Source organism: Haematobia irritans, chromosome 3 (genome assembly GCF_050003625.1).
Source record: "Haematobia irritans isolate KBUSLIRL chromosome 3, ASM5000362v1, whole genome shotgun sequence".
Classification (NCBI taxonomy): Eukaryota; Metazoa; Arthropoda; class Insecta; order Diptera; family Muscidae; genus Haematobia; species Haematobia irritans.
Window position 1 is genome coordinate 151194471 of NC_134399.1, and position 18110 is coordinate 151212580.

General features: G+C 34.7%; 1 protein-coding gene across 1 annotated transcript; it reads left to right on the plus strand.

Moving 5' to 3' along the window:
* The first annotated feature begins 11795 nt into the window (after positions 1-11795).
* LOC142231248 (uncharacterized) lies at positions 11796-16978 on the plus strand. Its single transcript, XM_075301866.1, has 2 exons — positions 11796-12824; positions 16904-16978. Exons 1-2 carry the CDS (start codon positions 11796-11798, stop codon positions 16976-16978), a joined length of 1104 nt encoding a protein of 367 aa, XP_075157981.1.
* The last annotated feature ends 1132 nt before the right edge of the window (positions 16979-18110 follow it).

Sequence of the window (18110 nt, forward strand, 5' to 3'; positions counted from 1 at the left end):
TGCAACTAAGTGCAATGCATAAAGATTTTGTATTTCATATGGGAAATATTCGACAAATACCAACATTTCTTAAGATGGAGTAAAAGAAGCAGTGTGGAAAGGATTCAATGTTGAGTTGTGGCGCCAAGAATCTGTAAACCTGTGTTTAAATTGATGTTAGGTTGTTTCCAGAAAAATTCTCTATAATGAATAAGTGCATGATTGGACATATACTTCGCTATAGAGAAAATAAAAAAGTATCTACAGCAGTAAGTTCGACCGGACCGAATCTTAAATACCCACCACCATGAACCAAATATTAGGGTTTCCTTTGAAATTTCAGGAGGACTTGAGGACTTGAGCACACTTCCCGAAGATAAATTTTGAAGATTTCACTTATGAGGACTATATAAGATTCTGGATTTATAAGAACCATTTTTGTTTGAGTTTTAGAGGAATCATTAACATTTCTTATAAGTCTGCAAGAAAACTATAAAATAACGTCTTGATTTGAAATCTTAAATCTGTAGATTTTCACCCGAGAAGTAAAATCTGGAAATTTTACATTGAGTTTCAAGCAATTTTCATGATCAGTGCGCCTTCTATACCCTCAAGAAGTGAAGTCGGTCTACACTAATAGAAAAATTGCGTTCCACAATCGTGAACGGACGGCGACAAAATGAAACGGAAACGTTCACAAAAAATCAAAACGAAATGTTCACGATTTTGTCCACGGGCGTTCACGATTTCATGAACAGCATTCGTTTTTCTTTTTCCATGAAAATTCTTAAAATAATCGTTAGACGTTGTTATGGCAACTCCGCCGGTGGTGCAATGAGCTAAAGCGACTGTTAACGCGTATGGTGCACACAACACAGGTTCGAGTCACGGTAGCGGAAATCTTTTTTTTTTTTTTTTTAATTTTGTTTATAAATTCGTAACCATTACGTTTTCAGATCATAAACACTCGTTGTTGTTTTGACAACGGATGGTGTCATTTTAACGTTGTCAGATTGACCCCGTCTGTTCTCAGTTTGACAACACATGTGTGTTGATTCACTTTCATGAACGAAACGTTTTGAAATGACAACGCCGTTCATGATTTTTTCTATGGGTGTATATGGATGCATTACCAAATGGACCGTTAAAAACTCAATCCGATACACGTTTTTTTTGGACCTAAAATACCAGAATATTTACAATTTCAGGCAAATCGGATAAAAACTACGGTTTCTGGAGACCAAAGGAGTTAAATCGGGAGATCGTTCTTACAAATTTATATTGCTATTGCAAATACTTTTACTGTATACGTGAAATTAATAAATTAGCGTTAAATTAATAGTAATATTAATAATTGAACTCAAAATTGGCATTTTTCAGGTCAAGAAAATATATACGATTCTAAATCCATGTAAATTGGATTAATATTAGGGCCCCTAATAAGAAGTCGAAATGAGAACACACCCTCAATATCAAGTAGGTAAGACAGGCGCGGAATCGGAACCATACAAAAACAAGTAAGGAAAATCTAAAGTCGGGCGGGGCCGACTATATTATACCCTGCACCACTTGTAGATTTAAATTTTCGATCATATCACATCCGTCAAATGTGTTGGGGTCTATATATAAAGGTTTGTGCCAAATACATACATTTAAATATCACTCGATCTGGACAGAATTTGATAGACTTCTCCAAAATCTATAGACTCAAAATGTAAGTCGGCACTTGGGTGGAACACAATGTTAGTAAAAAACAAGTATATACGGCCGTAAGTTCGGCCAGGCCGAAGCTTATGTACCCTCCACCATGGATTGCGTAGAAACTTCTATTGAAGCCGATGGCAAGGTATCTTAAAACTTCCTAACACCGCAATATATACCGCATAGTCCATACGTGGTATATATTAAACTAAAAGAGGCCGTTTAAATACGTATTTAATTAAGTTTAAAGTTTCTATAGGAATAAAATTTTGACAAAATAAAATTTTGACAACATTTTCTATAGAAGTAAAATTTTGATAACATTTTCTAAGAAAAAAAATTTGGAAAAAATTTTCTATAGAAATAAAATTTGGAAAAAATTTTCTATAGAAATAAAATTTGGAAAAATTTTCTATAGAAATAAAATTTGGAAAAAATTTTCTATAGAAATAAATTTTTGACATAATTTTCTATATAAATAAAATTTTGACAAAATTTTCTATAGAAATAACATTTTGACAATGTTTTCTATAAAAATAAAATTTTGGTAGATTAATTTTGGCTCGAATGGCAACCATGATTATGAACCGATATGGACCAATTTTTGTGTGATTGGGGATCGGCTATATATAACTATAGACCGATATGGACCAATTTTGGCATGGTTAGTAGCGGCCTTATACTAACACCACGTTGCAAATTTCAACCGGATCGGATGAATTTTGCTCCTCCAAGAGGCTCCGGAGATCAAATCTGAGGAATGGTTTATATGGGGGCTATATATAATTATGGACCGATATGGAGCAATTCTAGCGTCTTTGTTAGGGACCACATTTTAACACCATGTTCCAAATTTCAACCGGATCGGATAAATTTTGCTCCTCCAAGAGGCTCCGGATGACAAATCTGGGAATCGATTTATATGGGGGCTATATATAATTATGGGCCGATGTGGACCAGTTTTTGCATGGTCATTAGAGACCATATACTAACACCACGTAACAAATTTCAACCCGATCGGCTGAAATTTGGTTCTCTTAGAGGCTCCACAAGCCAAATCGGGGGGATCGGTTTATATGGGGGCTATATATAGTTATGGTCCGATATGGACCAATTTTTGCATGGTTGTTAGAGACTATATACTAACACCATGTACCAAATTTCAGCCGGATCGGATGAAATTTGCTTCTCTTAGAGCAATCGCAAGCCAAATTTGGGGGTCCGTTTACATGGGGGATATACGTAAAAGTGTACCGATATAGACTAATTTTTGCTTGGCTGTTAGAGACCATATACTAACACCATGTACCAAATTTCAGCCGGATCGGATGAAATTTGCTTCTCTTAGAGCAATCGCAAGCCAAATTTGGGGGTCCGTTTATATACACTAAAAAAAGCATACTCGGTTCCAAAGATTTTATCTTTACTTTAAAAAATTTGGTATTGATTCCGAGCCAAAGAAGCGGAGAATACAAGTAAGGATAATTTTAAGACACAAATTTAGGTTTTGTGTACTTGCTTCTAGGAAGCAAATTTTAATGTTTCGCTTTCTCAGCTTTTTTTCTTCATATGCTATCAAAGTCCTTTAAAAACGAGTTAACGGCAACTTTATTTTCCAAATTAGGACTCGACTTCCAGTAGAAATGATGCTATGTTTGAATTAAAAAACTTCTTTAAAATAAAGTTTTGAAAAACATGTCCTATATTTGAACGATTTTTTGCTTTGTAGTCACGATACAAAAAGACAACAAATTTAAAGACAATTTCATTAAATTGAAAGAATTTTTCTGAATTATTAAAGTCAAGTTGACCTTAGCCTATAAATTTTTTCTTTCATGTTAAGATACCCATTTTTAAGTCAAATCACTTAATTATAAGGACAATATGACTTCATTGAAAAGTTTATCGACTTTTGGACAAGGAAAATAGCTTTAATTTAGAGAAATGCGTCTTCTATGCTAAGCAAAATTTGTATTCGTATTTTAAGTTATGAAATCATTGACCTCACGACAATGTTTTTTTTTTCAGTGTAGGGGCTATACTTAAAAGTGGACCGATATGGCCCATTTGCAATACCATCCGACCTACATCAATAACAACTAGTTGTGCCAAGTTTCAAGTCGATAGCTTTTTTCGTTCGGAAGTTAGCGTGATTTCAACAGACGGACGGACGCACATGCTCTGATCGACTCAGAAGTTCACCACGACCCAGAATATATATACTTTATGGGGTCTTAGAGCAATATTTCGATGTGTTACAAACGGAATGACAAAGTTAATGTACTCCCAACCTATGGTGGAGGGTATAACAAGTAACTAAAGTAGAAAGTCGGGCGGGGTCTTAGCACACTCAGTAGCAAGCGCCATGCGTCGAAACGTGAATTCAAATGTTTGTGATATGATGGTAATATGACACCAAGGCATAACATTCTAACTACTTCTCGATTTATGCAAATGAAGAACACACGTTCAAAATCTCACCAGCGACAAAATTTGTATCATATATTATTTTTAATTGATTGTTTTTTGTTTAATGTTGTATATGGTTAGCTCAGGTTAGGTATATTGGCAGCCCGATTTATCAAGCTCACTTAGACTATTCAGTCCATTGTGGTACCACATTGGTGAACTTCTCTCTTATCACTGAGTGCTGCCCGATTCCATGTTAAGCTCAATGACAAGGGACCTCCTTTTTATAGCCGAGTCCGAACGGCGTTCCACATTGCAGTGAAACCACTTAGAGGAGCTTTGAAACCCTCAGAAATGTCACCAGCATTACTGAGGTGGGATAACCCATAAATTCCATAAAAAATTAAAAATGTTGCAAATTACCAACATTTTAAATTTTTTATGGAAAACTCTCCCAAAAGAACATCTATGGAAGTAAAAAAGTCAACTGGCAAAGGTTCAGGTATCCATGGAGGTAGAATTTTTAAGATTATTTTTAAAGGTTTTATATTGTTTTTTTTTGCTATTTTTAATTGTCCAAAATTTTAATTTTGACTTTAAACGGGCAAATAGCCTATTTTCTAAAACTGGCCCTAAAGAACTGCATCGGAGGTGAAAAAACACCAGAAATGATCCGAAAAGTGAAGGCCACGCCGCAGTTGTAGAAAAATTGCTTGTGGGCTGAACCTATGAGCTTGGACTGAAGTCATTAGCCACTTTATTGGATTGTTCTTTGAATATGAGTAAAAAATTATGAAACAATTACATAGTAATCCATATAAAAATTAATTATTTTCGACTCAATTCATCAAATTGTCCATAAACCACGAACATAAACGAGTTAAATAATTAAGAAATAGAATCATACACTTTAATCGCTTGTTTCGATATTAGGCTTACATTAAAAGGGTAGAATATCTTTGATCTACCAAAAAATGTGCCTACCAGAAATAGTGATTTTAGGCCCCATAAAATATATACCGATCGTCTCAGAATCACTTGCTGAGTGTCCGTCGGTTCGTCTTTCCGTGTATTTGTTGTTCACAGGATTCCGGTAGCAATTATTAACCGATTTTAATAAAATTTGGTACAGAGTGTTTTTTTTTTTGGGCACAAGGACGAACGCTGTTGATTTTGGAAGAAATCGGATCAAATTTAACATATATATATATATATATATATATATATATATATATATATATATATATATATATATATATATATATATAATATATATATATATATATATATATATATATATACACACATTCAGTTAGTACTATAAGGGACTAGATCTAGCCAATTTTATGTAAGACCGGTTAATAAATAATATATATATATATTATATATATATATATATATATATATATATATATATATATATATATATATATATATATATATATATATATATATATATATATATATATATATATATATGTATCGCCCGATTTTGCCAAATTTAGCCATAAAACCCTTATTTATTAACCGGTCTTACATAAAATTGGCTAGATCTAGTCCCTTATAGTACTAACTGAATGTGCAAAATTTCATCGAAATCGGTTCAGATTTAGATATACCTCCCATATATATGTATCGTCCGATTTTGAAAAAATGCCCCTAATAACCTTATTTTTAACCATAGAGGCCTAATTTATTAACTGATCGTATTAAAATTTTGCACAGGTAGCCTTCTGTGGTATCAATCATACTTGTAAAATATTATACAAATTGGTTCAGATTAAGATATAGCTCCCATATCGTATATATGCATAGCTCTATATTGCCAAATTTAGCCATAATACTCTTATTTATTAACCAATGGTACTCAAATCACAAATTTTGATGTAATAGCCGATCGTATATAGATGTACATGTAGCTCTCACATACGAGTAATTATATTGCCCGATTTTTACAAATTTGGAGTTATTACCCACAACTAATAGAGTGATTTCCTCTTTTTTATTAATGGACTCAATATTAGTGGCATTCTAACTCTGTGGGTGCAAAATCAACTGTAGCTCCTAATATCAGACATTGTGACAAGACTCCCATAAATATATTCCTAAATACAGAAATGCGGTTTATCTCCTAAAACTATACCAATGAGGTATAAATGCTTATGTTTACTAATTCAATAGGGGTGGTTTAGGGTATGATATGTCGGCCCCGCCCGATTTTCTACTTTACTTACTTGTTTAATAATGGAGTCAATATTAGCAGCATACTAGCTCTGTATCAGAATTGCCATTTTGGTCCGATTGGACCAAAATTGGTCCAAAAAATTATTAATATTTAAGTTTGGTCCGAGGGTCGGACTAAAGAGAATTTGGTTGATTTTGGTCCATTTTCGTCAAATCGTAATTTTTTCCCAAATTTTCTATAGAAATAAAATTTTGATAAAATTTTTTATAGAAATAAAATGTTGAAAAAAATGTCTATAGAAATAAAAAGTTGGCTGATAAGTCTCCGATCTAACAAAGAAAAACACATTTTTTTGTCAAAATTCGTTTTTATTATTCAACATAGTTCCCTTCGAGAGCGATACAACGATTATAACGACCTTCCAATTTTTTGATACCATTCTGGTAGTACTCCTTCGGTTTTGCCTCAAAATAGGCCTCAGTTTTGGCGATCACCTCTTCATTGCAGCCAAATTTTTTCCCTGCGAGCATCCTTTTGAGGTCTGAGAACAAGAAAAAGTCGCTGGGGGCCAGATCTGGAGAATACGGTGGGTGGGGAAACAATTCGAATCCCAATTCATGAATTTTTGCCATCGTTCTCACGTTTTTCTTCTTCATATGGGACCGTTTTGCCGCGATTTCGACCTTCAAACGCTCCAATAACGCCATATAATAGTCACTGTTCATGGTTTTAATGACTGTTGATTGGACTCAGGAGTGTAGTGATGGAGCCATGTTTCATCCATTGTCACATATCGACGGAAAAACTTGGGTGTATTACGAGTTAACAGCTGCAAACACCGCTCAAAATCATGAACACGTTGTTGTTTTTGGTCAAATTTGAGCTCGCGCGGCACAGAGCTTCCGCATATCCAAATATTGATGAATGATATGACCAACACGTTCCTTTGATATTTTTAAGGCCTCTGCTATCTCGATCAACTTCAGTTCACGGTCATTCAAAATCATTTTGTGGATTTTTTTGATGTTTTCGTCGGTAACAACCTCTTTCCAGCGTCCACTGCGTTCACCGTCCTCCGTGCTCATTTCACCACCCTTGAATTTTGCATACCATTCAATTATTGTTGATTTCCCTCGGGCAGAGTCCGGAAGCTCATTATCATGCCAAGTTTTTGCTTCCACCGTATTTTTTCTCTTTAGAAAACAGTATTTTATCAAAACACGAAATTCCTTTTTTTCCATTTTTTTCACAATAACAAAAGTTGCTTCACAAAAGACGCTCTATCTCACAAACTCATTGACTTACAGACATGAAATTTTGACACGAATCATTTGAAGGTTGGTACTATATAAAAATAATTTGCATTTAATACAAGCGACGCCATCTATGTGTCGGACCGGGGACTTATCAGCCAACCTGTTAAAATGTTGACAAAATTTTCTATAGAAATAAAATTTTAAAAATATTTTGTATAGAAAGAAACATTAAACGAATTTTGTATAGATACAAAATTGTGCGAAAATTTTGTAAAAATTTTATATAGAAATAAAATTTTGCGAAGTTTGAGAAATTTTCTATAGAAATTAAATTGAGACAAAATTTTCTATAGAAGTAAAATTTTCTCAAAATTTTCTATAGGAATAAAATTTTAACAAAAAGTTCTACAGAAATAAAATTTTGACAATATTTTCTATAGAAATAAAATTTTGACAATATTTTCTATAGAAATAAAATTTTGCAAAAATTTCTATAGTAATAAAACTGTGACAATTTTCGACAAAATTTTCTATTGAAATAAAATTTTGACAAAATTTTCTATAAAAATAAAAATTTTTGAATAGAAATAAACATTTGACAAAATTTTCTATCGACGTAGAATTTTGAAAAATTTTTAACTTTTAAATGATATTAATTTAATTTAAAAAATGGTCCGCTGCTACGAATTTTGGTTCAATCTTTTAAAAATGTTGATCCAAAATAAAAATTCATTGTGGCAATGCTGCTCTGTACAACCAGAGAAGGAATAGGATCACCTCAAACATGCTTCAAGAGCACCATGTTACACACAAAGAAAATTTCATTAAAATTGAGTCAACGAACACTTTTCATTGATATAACAAAAAATGTTCATTAATACAATGAAAATATTCGTTGATAGTACGAAACGTTACGTTGATGAACAGAAAATACGTTATAATATTGACAAATTTCGTTGTATTAACGAATTTGTTTCATTGGCTCACTTTTAATGAAATGTGTCATTAATATAACGAAACTTTTTCTATCAGTGTACTTTTTCACGGCGACCATGTAGCATTTTACCGCAAAAATATTCTTTTCTAATCTAACAGAACATGCTTTCCGAAATCAGATACATAATTTCCGAGAAAAGAAAATGGTTTCGACAATCATGCTACATGTTTTCCGTGAAAAAGTAACGTTTTGCTCTTGGAACATGCACTGAAAAAAATATTGTCGTGAGGTCAAAGATTTCATGTCTTTAAAATACGAATAAAAATTTTGCTTAGCATAGAAGACGCATTTCTCTAATATAAAGTTTTTTTCCTTGTCCAAAAGTCGATACTTTTCCCTAAAGTCGTATTGTCCTTATAATTAAGTGATTGCACATAAAAATGGGTATCATAACATGAAAGAAAACAAGTATATACAGCAGTAAGTTCGGCCGGGCCGAATCTTAAATACCCACCACCATGAACCAAATATTAGGGTTTCCTTTGAAATTTCAGGAGGGCTTGAGGACTTGAGGACACTTCCCGAAGATAAATTTAAAGATTTCACCTATGAGGACTATATCAGATTCTGGATTTATAAGAACCATTTTTGTTTGAGTTTTAGAGGAATCATTAACATCTCTTGTAAGTGTGCAAGAAAATTATAAAATAACGTCTTGATTTAAAATCTTAAATCTGTAGAAGTAAAATCTGGAAATTTTACATTGAGTTTCAAGCAATTTTCATGATCAGTGCGCCTTCTACACCCTCAAGAAGTGAAGTCGGTCTATATTGAGGCATTACCAAATGGACCGATAAAAACTTAATCCGATACACGTTTTTGTGAGCCTAAAATACCAGAATATTTACAATTTCAGGCATATCAGATAAAAACTACGGTTTCTAGAAACCCAAGGAGTTAAATCGGGAGATCGTTCTTATGGGGGCTATACTAAAATATGGACCGATACTCACCATTTTCGGCACACCCGTTTGTGACCCGAAAATACCTCTAGATTTCCAATTTCAGGCAAATAGGATAAAAACTTCGGATTCTAGAAGCCCAAGAAGTAAAATTGGGAAATCGGTCTATATGGGGGCTATACCAAAATATGGACTGATACTCACCATTTTCGGCACACCTCTTTATGGTCCTAAAATACCTCTAGATTTCCAATTTCAGAAAAATTGGATAAAAACTACGGTTTCTATAAGCCCAAGACCCCAAATCGGGAGATCGGTCTATATGGGGGCTATACCAAAATATGGACCGATACTCACAATTTTTGGCACACGTATTTGTGGTCCTACAATACCTCTAGATTTCCAATTTCAGGTAAATTGAATAAAAACTGCGTTTTCTATAAGCCCAAGAAGTAAAATCGGGAGATCGGTCTATATGGGGGCTATACCGAAATATGGACCGATACTCACAATTTTTGGCACACGTATTTGTGGTCCTACAATACCTCTAGATTTCCAATTTCAGGTAAATTGAATAAAAACTGCGTTTTCTATAAGCCCAAGAAGTAAAATCGGGAGATCGGTCTATATGGGGGCTATACCAAAACGTGGACCGATACTCACCATTTTTGGCACACCTCTTTATGGTCATAAAATACCTCCAGATTTCAGGTAAATTGGATAAAAACTACGATTTCTATAAGCCCAAGACCCCAAATCGGGAGGTCGGTTTATATGGGGACTATATCAAAACCTGGACCGATATAGTCCATCTTCGAACTTGACCTGCCTGCAGACAAAAGACGAGCTTGTGCAAAATTTCAGCACGATTGCTTCATTATTGAAGACTGTAGCGTGATTACAACAGACAGACAGACAGACAGACAGACGGACAGACGGACAGACGGACATCGTTATATCGTCTTAGAATTTCTCCCTGATCAAGAATATATATACTTTATATAGTCGGAAATCGATATTTCGATGTGTTACAAACGGAATGACAAACTTATTATACCCCCGTCACCATTCTATGGTGGTGGGTATAAAAATGTTTGGGCTAAGGTCAATTTGGCTTTAATAATTCAGAAAGATTCTTTAAATTTAATGAATTTGTCTTTAAATTTGTTGTCTTTTTGCATCTTGACTACAAAGCAAAAAATCGTTCAAATATAGGACATGTTTTTCAGCACTTTATTTTAAAGACGTTTTTTACTTGAAACATAGCCTAATTTCTACTGAAAGTCGAGTCTTAATTAGGAAAATAAAGTTGTCGTTAACTCGTTTTTAAAGGACTTTAACCCTTTCGACCCCGAATTTTTGTAGGTATCGCAAAATTTTTTTTTTACTTTTAATCATGTTGAAGTCATTTAAGAAGCGTCTAGCCAAAATTTCGGGTCGCCACGCTCATTCGTTTAGGCGGTAGAGAATGTTGCCTGTGGGCAACTTTGGGCAATTGTGACTACAAACTATTTTGATTTGTAATGATAGACGTATTACGTTTTATTGGATTTTTGTTAAGTTTTTTGTTATTTTACAGTAAATATATACTTAGATGCGCGCGTGAGTGGAATTTCGATCACGCTCAAACACATTCACGAAGAAATATTTGTACTCACGCATGCCATGTGGGTAAGAATTCACGGCCACGAAATGAAAAGTCATACTCGCACACGCTCACACATGAACAATGTTTATGTCTCACGCTTTCGCACGATTCACGACAATTTCCGTAATTCACGACAAATCTCGTAAGTCACGAATATTTTCGGAACTCGACAATTTTCGTGGCTCAATAAAATTCTGGTAATTAACGAAATTTCTCGTGACTCACGCTATTGAAATCTTAAGCGTGATTAAATATGTAAAGGTGATTAAAATCGGTGAGCTTCAATTTAATCGTGAACGTGCATTTGTTCGTGATTGTGACTTTTTGTGTCTGTTTTACCGTTAGTGCGAATTTTTATTTTAATATGAATTTTATTGTTAACGTGAATTTTATCTTGAGCGTGAGTTGGATCGTGAGCGTGGGTTGGATCGTGAAAGTAAATTTTTATCGGGAGCGTGATTTTGGAGAAAGTTTACTCACTCACAATCACGAACACAATTTGATTTTTACTCACGCGCCACACATTTTTCTTTAATCCCGTTCACGCACATTCACGAGGTTTCGTTTAAATTTCATTCACGAGATTTCGTTTAAATTTCATTCACGGCTGCACGTGAATCACGCGTGACTCACGAAAATGTTTTTTTTTCTTTAACCCATGTCAATTTAATTGGCGGTGTAAAAAATTATAAAGCGTCAATATTGCTAATCCACTAGCATGTTGTTGGGCAGAGAAGGACTCGGGCCTACTCGCAACGATAACGGCGAACGTCTCATCGATTTCTGCACACGACATAACCTCTTCATAGGAGGTACAAGTTTCATCCATAAGGACATTCACAAATACACCTGGGAATCACCTGACTGCCGTACTCGAAATCACATAGACCATGTGTTAGTAAGCAAGCTATTCGCAGGCTCCTTGGAGGACGTAAAAACCCGTAGAGGCGCTGATATGGATAGCGACCACCAACTACTAGTGGGAACTTTCCGTCTAAGGCCTGCGGCGGTCAAACAAACAAAACAAACAGCAAAATATGACGTATTGAAACTACAGGACCCAACAACCGTGGTGATGTATAACAATAGTCTAGCGTTGAACATTAAGGATGGAAACTGGGAAGAAGTTGCAGAAACATGCAAGCAGACCGCGAAGGATATACTTGGAACTAAAAACAATCGGCGCAAGCCATGGATTACCGACAACACATGGGCTGAAATACAGAAGAGGAAAAAACTAAAACACAAAATTATGAGAGTCAAGGATACGGCAGAGAAGCTCGCTACCAGAGCAGAATACAGACGAGTATCCTTAACCGTAAAGTCACTAGCACAGAACGATAAAAACTTATATTACAACAACATCGCCGACGAAATGGAGCAAGCAGCAAACACAGGAAACATGCGCAAGGTCTACGCATCCATAAAGAAAATTGGTGGTAACAACATGAGAAATACGGAAATAATTAAAGACAGCGATGGCAACATTCTAACATCGCCAATGTCACAACTCAGTCGGTGGCGGGAATACTATATTGAACAACAGCGAACCCTTGACAGCAGTACATGGCAGCGTCAACACCATATACAAAACGAAATATTGGACATCTCAATCGAGCCTCCAACGACTGAAGAAATCGAAACCGCGCTACTACAGCTCAAGAATGGGAAATCCGCAGGTCCCGATGACATCCCTGCCGAGCTCCTTAAGTATGGAGCATCGACATTAGCCCAGCCACTTTACAGGGTAATTAGAACTGCGTGGGTCACAAACAATATACCAAAAAAAAGGAAGGAAGGAGTAGTAATAACAATCCCCAAAAAAAGGTGATTTGCGCGAGTGTAAACATTGGAGGGGAATAACCTTACTAAACTCCATAGCCAAGCTCATGGCAACGCTGCTACTCAACCGCATCACCCCCGCCGTGGAAAGCATACTTCGAAAGGAACAAGCGGGTTTCAGACAGGGTAGATCTTGCTCAGACCACATAAACACCCTGCGGGTTATCATAGAACAATCAAGAGAGTTCAACTCCCCACTATATCTTCTGTTTGTCGACTTCGAACGCGCCTTCGACACTGTATCAAGGGAGGCACTCTAGGAAACGCTAGCGAAAAAGGGTTTCCCGGAAAAAATAATATCACTTATACAAGAACTCTATAACTCTTCTGAGAGTAGGGTACGGTTCAACAACGCCGAAAGCTTGCCTTTCACACCCACCAGCGGAGTCAGACAGGGCTGCATGCTCTCGCCAATATTATTCTTGCTCCTGCTAGATAAAGTGATGGAACAAACAAACACGGAAGCTCCAAATTAGACAGAGCGTCTAAACGATATCGACTACGCAGATGATATCTGTCTGATGGCACATCGATTCATCGACATTGAAGATAAACTAAAAAAGTTATCAATAAATGCTGCTAAAATCGGCCTGAAAATTAACACAAGGAAGACCAAAATTATGAGGATAAACTCAAACGTGGCCTCAACCCTAAAACTAAATGGCACCATCATCGAAGAAACAGAGTCTTTCAACTATCTGGGAAGTGTCATCACCAAAGACGGGGGTACGGATGATGACATAATTTCGCGTATAAACAAAGCAAGAAGTGCTTTTTACTCCCTGCACAAAGTATGGAGCAACAATAGGATCAGCAGGAAAACCAAACTCCGCATTTTCGACTGTAGTGTCAAATCAGTCCTATTATACAGTTCCACTACATGGGGATTAACCCAATCAAATATAAATAAACTGCAGACCTTTGTCAACCGGTGCCTGCGCAGAATATTATGTATTTATTGGCCAAACACAATTAGCAACACCGATCTTCATAACATAACCAACAGCAACAAAATTGAGTATGACATAAAAAAACGCAAATGGACTTGGATCGGCCACATACTTAGGAGAAACGACAACGATATCACTAAATCAACTCTGCAATGGAACCCCCAAGGACAAAGAAGACCGGGAAGACCAAGAAATACCTGGATGAGGTCGGTAAGACGCGAGTGCGTAAGCCAGCATATGTCGTGGAGCCAAGTAAAACACATTGCCTACGACAAAACAAAATGGAAAGATTTTTTAATCGCCCTATGTTCAGAGAACTGAACTTTTAATTATTGTGATTTACTGTACATGTATACACGATATGTAAATGAAGGACATATATATATATATATATATATATATATATATATATATATATATATATATATATATATATATATATATATATATATATATATATATATATATATATATATATATATATATATATATATATATATATATATATATATATATATATATATATATATATATATATATATATATATATATATATATATATATATATATATATATATATATATATATGTTGCTAAGAAGTGGCTTCCTCCCTTTTTACGATTCCTTCCAAATTCCCCACTGCACTGCAGATATGTTTTCCACATCATCGCCGCATTTATCGTCACTGGGACATCCCAATTGAAGTTCAAAATTTTTTCAAAATCATTGTTTTCAAACCTTTTTTTCTCCAGGTCTTATGTTAAAAAATATGTAATTTTACTACCACAATTGCCCAAAGTTGCCCACAGGCAACTTTTCAATTTTAAAAATTTCCCACCTGTTGGTTTTTGCAATTCTAAGATTTGACTTTCAGAAATATTTTATTTGACATGTACTACAATAGATTTAATAAAAACATTCAACATTTTAGTAGTAATTTTTTAAAAAAGTCCCATGTATAAAAACCTCTTTTTGAACTCTCAAATATTTTTTTTCTTGAGGTACTTGCGTATTAATGAAAAAAATTTTTGCTAATTGACAACCAAATTAGCTGATTTGTTATTCAACTTGAAGAAAACACTTGTAGCTTTCGATACCGTTACAGTTTTAGGAACAAAAACAAAAACAACGCTGACAGTGAGTCTCAAAACACAAAAAGTTGCCCACACAGGCAACTTTAGGGTCGAAAGGGTTAATAGCATACGACGAAAAAAAGCTGAAAAGCGAAAAATTAAAATTTGCTTCCTGGAAGCAAGTACACAAAACCCAAATTTAAAAGAGAATTGTGTCTTAAAATTATCCTTACTTGTATTCTCCGCGTCTTTGGCTCGGAATCAATACCAAAATTTTTAAAGTAAAGACAAAATCTTTGGAACCGGGCATGCTTTTTTTTCAGTGTGGTTGTGGTGATCATATTCCCTTTCTGCGTGTAGGTGTGATTGTAATTAAGCTCCCATAAAGAATTTTCTTATATAGAAATACGCTTTATCTCCCAACCCTATATCAATGATATCCAATAAATGCTTATGTTTACTAATTCAGTAGGGGAGGTTTAGGGTATGATATCATACTAATAAAAAAAACATCTCCAGAAGTAGTTGGAATGTTATGAAAATATATCCCTAATTTGGGGAAAACCCCAATACTGGTCTTATAGTCCATGATACAAAAGAAAATGTAAAAATGCTCCATACATTTTTTCTGCTTCCTTTTTCTTCCAGCACACTTCATATAGAAGTGAATAACCTAAGTTAAATACAAATAGAAAAACTCGCCGATTCATTTCTCTGTCTAGTACAAAAACAAAATTTAGTAGTTTAGTTAGTACATTATGCTAAAGTAGTCCTTGAAGCAAAACGAAACTCTAATACCATAAGCCTTTTTACAAAACATAGACCTTTAGTATTAATCACAGTCTAATACTCTCTCGTACCACTCATACTTTGGCTTACTTTCGCAACACGCTCACAGACTAACCCTCCACAATATCGGAATGCTTTTTAAAGGAAGCAAAACGGAGCTAACTGTAATGTAGCATAAATAAATGAAGTAATTCTTGGTCTTGGTCATTTCGCATGAACTTACGTTGTTGTTATCGCAAAACTTCTACGGGTGTTTGAATATAATCCCTTTGTATGGTGGCCGAGGGAGAATAGAGAAGAGGGTCATGGTCAGAAAGCATGTGTTCTATTATGAAGAGTCCTTGGAGATTATGGTGCCTAATTGAAATATCAAGTATCATGCGTATACTCTCATGTGCAGGAATGTGTCTTCGAATGTTACTGTGGGATGTTCGGATATTAATTCACATATGAACTGGCCAGTGCTGACAAATATAATGGCTTGATATATATCTTTATGAATCTTATGGTTATGGTTATTCTTTATACTTTTTCTTACAATACAAACAACGTTAAAGGAATTTTCGCAAATTAAAAATGTTAGTGCCTTAATTGTAATGGCAAATATTTAAAAATCTTTTTTAAATATTTTTTTCTTAATATTGTGTAAATTTTGTGTTCTCACATTAATGTCATATAATACTTTAAATTAATTCAATATTTTGATAAGTATATAAACAAAATATATTCATGATCAGCGTGAAATTCTAAGACGATATAGCGATTCCCGTCTATCTATCTGTGGTAATCACGCTTAAGCCTTGAAAAATTGAGACATCGGTTTATATAAAGAAAAATTGTGGATACAAACGACTTTGAACGAAGGACTCAAATTCCAAATATGACAGCGTACGGTAAAGCAAGGATTATGTTATGTGCTTTCTATTTATTCAGATATCTTTATTTTAAATTTTTTTTAGGAATATTGTGAAAATATTTTATTGCAAAATTTTGCAAAAAAAAAGTTATATTCGTTGGTATTAGGCCAATATTTTGATCAGAATGTAAACAATAGACATTCTTGAAATTCTAAATGAATTTCGAGATATAAGATATAAGACTAAAAAAACGGAAATGATAGCCAAACTGATACACAAATACAACGATATTACGGTGTTATTTTATTATGAAAGATGAAAGTAAACCCCAAAGCCAGTATCGGCCTCAAGGCTTCAATGGGCCGATTAACCGAAGCCGAAGCTTATTGAATAATTTATTTGTGTTTAATTTGTCTCAATCAAAACACCCAGTACAAATAAAACGTACAAAAGTATAAAAAACAAGTATACTCGTATACAGCAGTAAGTTCGGCCGGGAAGAATCTTAAATACCCACCACCATGAATCAAATATTAGGTTTTCCTTTGAAATTTCAGGGGGGTTTGATGACAGATCAAGCCGAGCAGTTCATCCAGTACATTTCCTGAAGATATATTTAAAGATTTTACCTATGAAGACTATATCAGATTCTAAATTTATAAGAACCATTTTTATTTGAGTTTTAGAGGAATCATTAACATCTCTTGTAAATATGCAAGAAAACTATAAAATAACGTCTTGATTTGAAATTTTAAATCTGTAGATGTTCACCCGAGAAGTAAAATCTGGTAATTATACCCTGCTCCACACTGTGGAACAGGGTATTATAAGTTAGTGCATATGTTTGCAACACCCAGAAGGAGACGAGATAGACACATGGTGTCTTTGGCAAAAATGGTCAGGGTGGGCTCCTGAGTCGATATAGCCATGTCCGTCTGTCCGTCTGTCCGTGAACACATTTTGTAATCAAAGTCTAGGTCGCAGTTTTCACCCAATCGACTTCAAATTTGGCACAAGTATGTGTCTTGGCTCAGAATAGATCCCTATTGATTTTGGAAGAAATCGGTTCAGATTTAGATATAGCTCCCATATATATATTTCGCCCGATATGGACTTATATGGCCCCAGAAGCCAGAGTTTTACCCTGATTGGCTTAAAATTTTGCACAAGAAGAACAATTAGTACTATAGTCAAGTGTGCCAAATTTCATTGAAATCGGTTCAGATTTAGATATAGCTCCCGTATATATCTTTCGCCCGATATGCACTAATACGATCCCAGAAGCCAGAGTTTTACCCCAATTAGGTTGAAATTTTGCACAGGCAGTAGAATTAGCAGTGTAGTCAAGTGTGCAAAATTTTATTGAAATCGGTTCAGATTTAGATATAGCTCCCATATATAGCTTTCGCCCGATTTACACTCATATGACCACAGAGGCCAATTTTTTGCTCCGATTTAGTGAAAATTTTGCACAGAGAGTACAATTAGCATTCTAGCTATGCGTGCCAAATTTGGTTGAAAT

Coding starts and splice junctions, on each gene's coding strand:
- LOC142231248 (XM_075301866.1), top strand. CDS start 11,796: ATGTTGTTGGGCAGAGAAGGACTCGGGCCTACTCGCAACGATAACGGC. Junction 12,825..16,903: donor TAGCCCAGCCACTTTACAGG/GTAATTAGAACT, acceptor TTATTATGAAAG/ATGAAAGTAAACCCCAAAGC.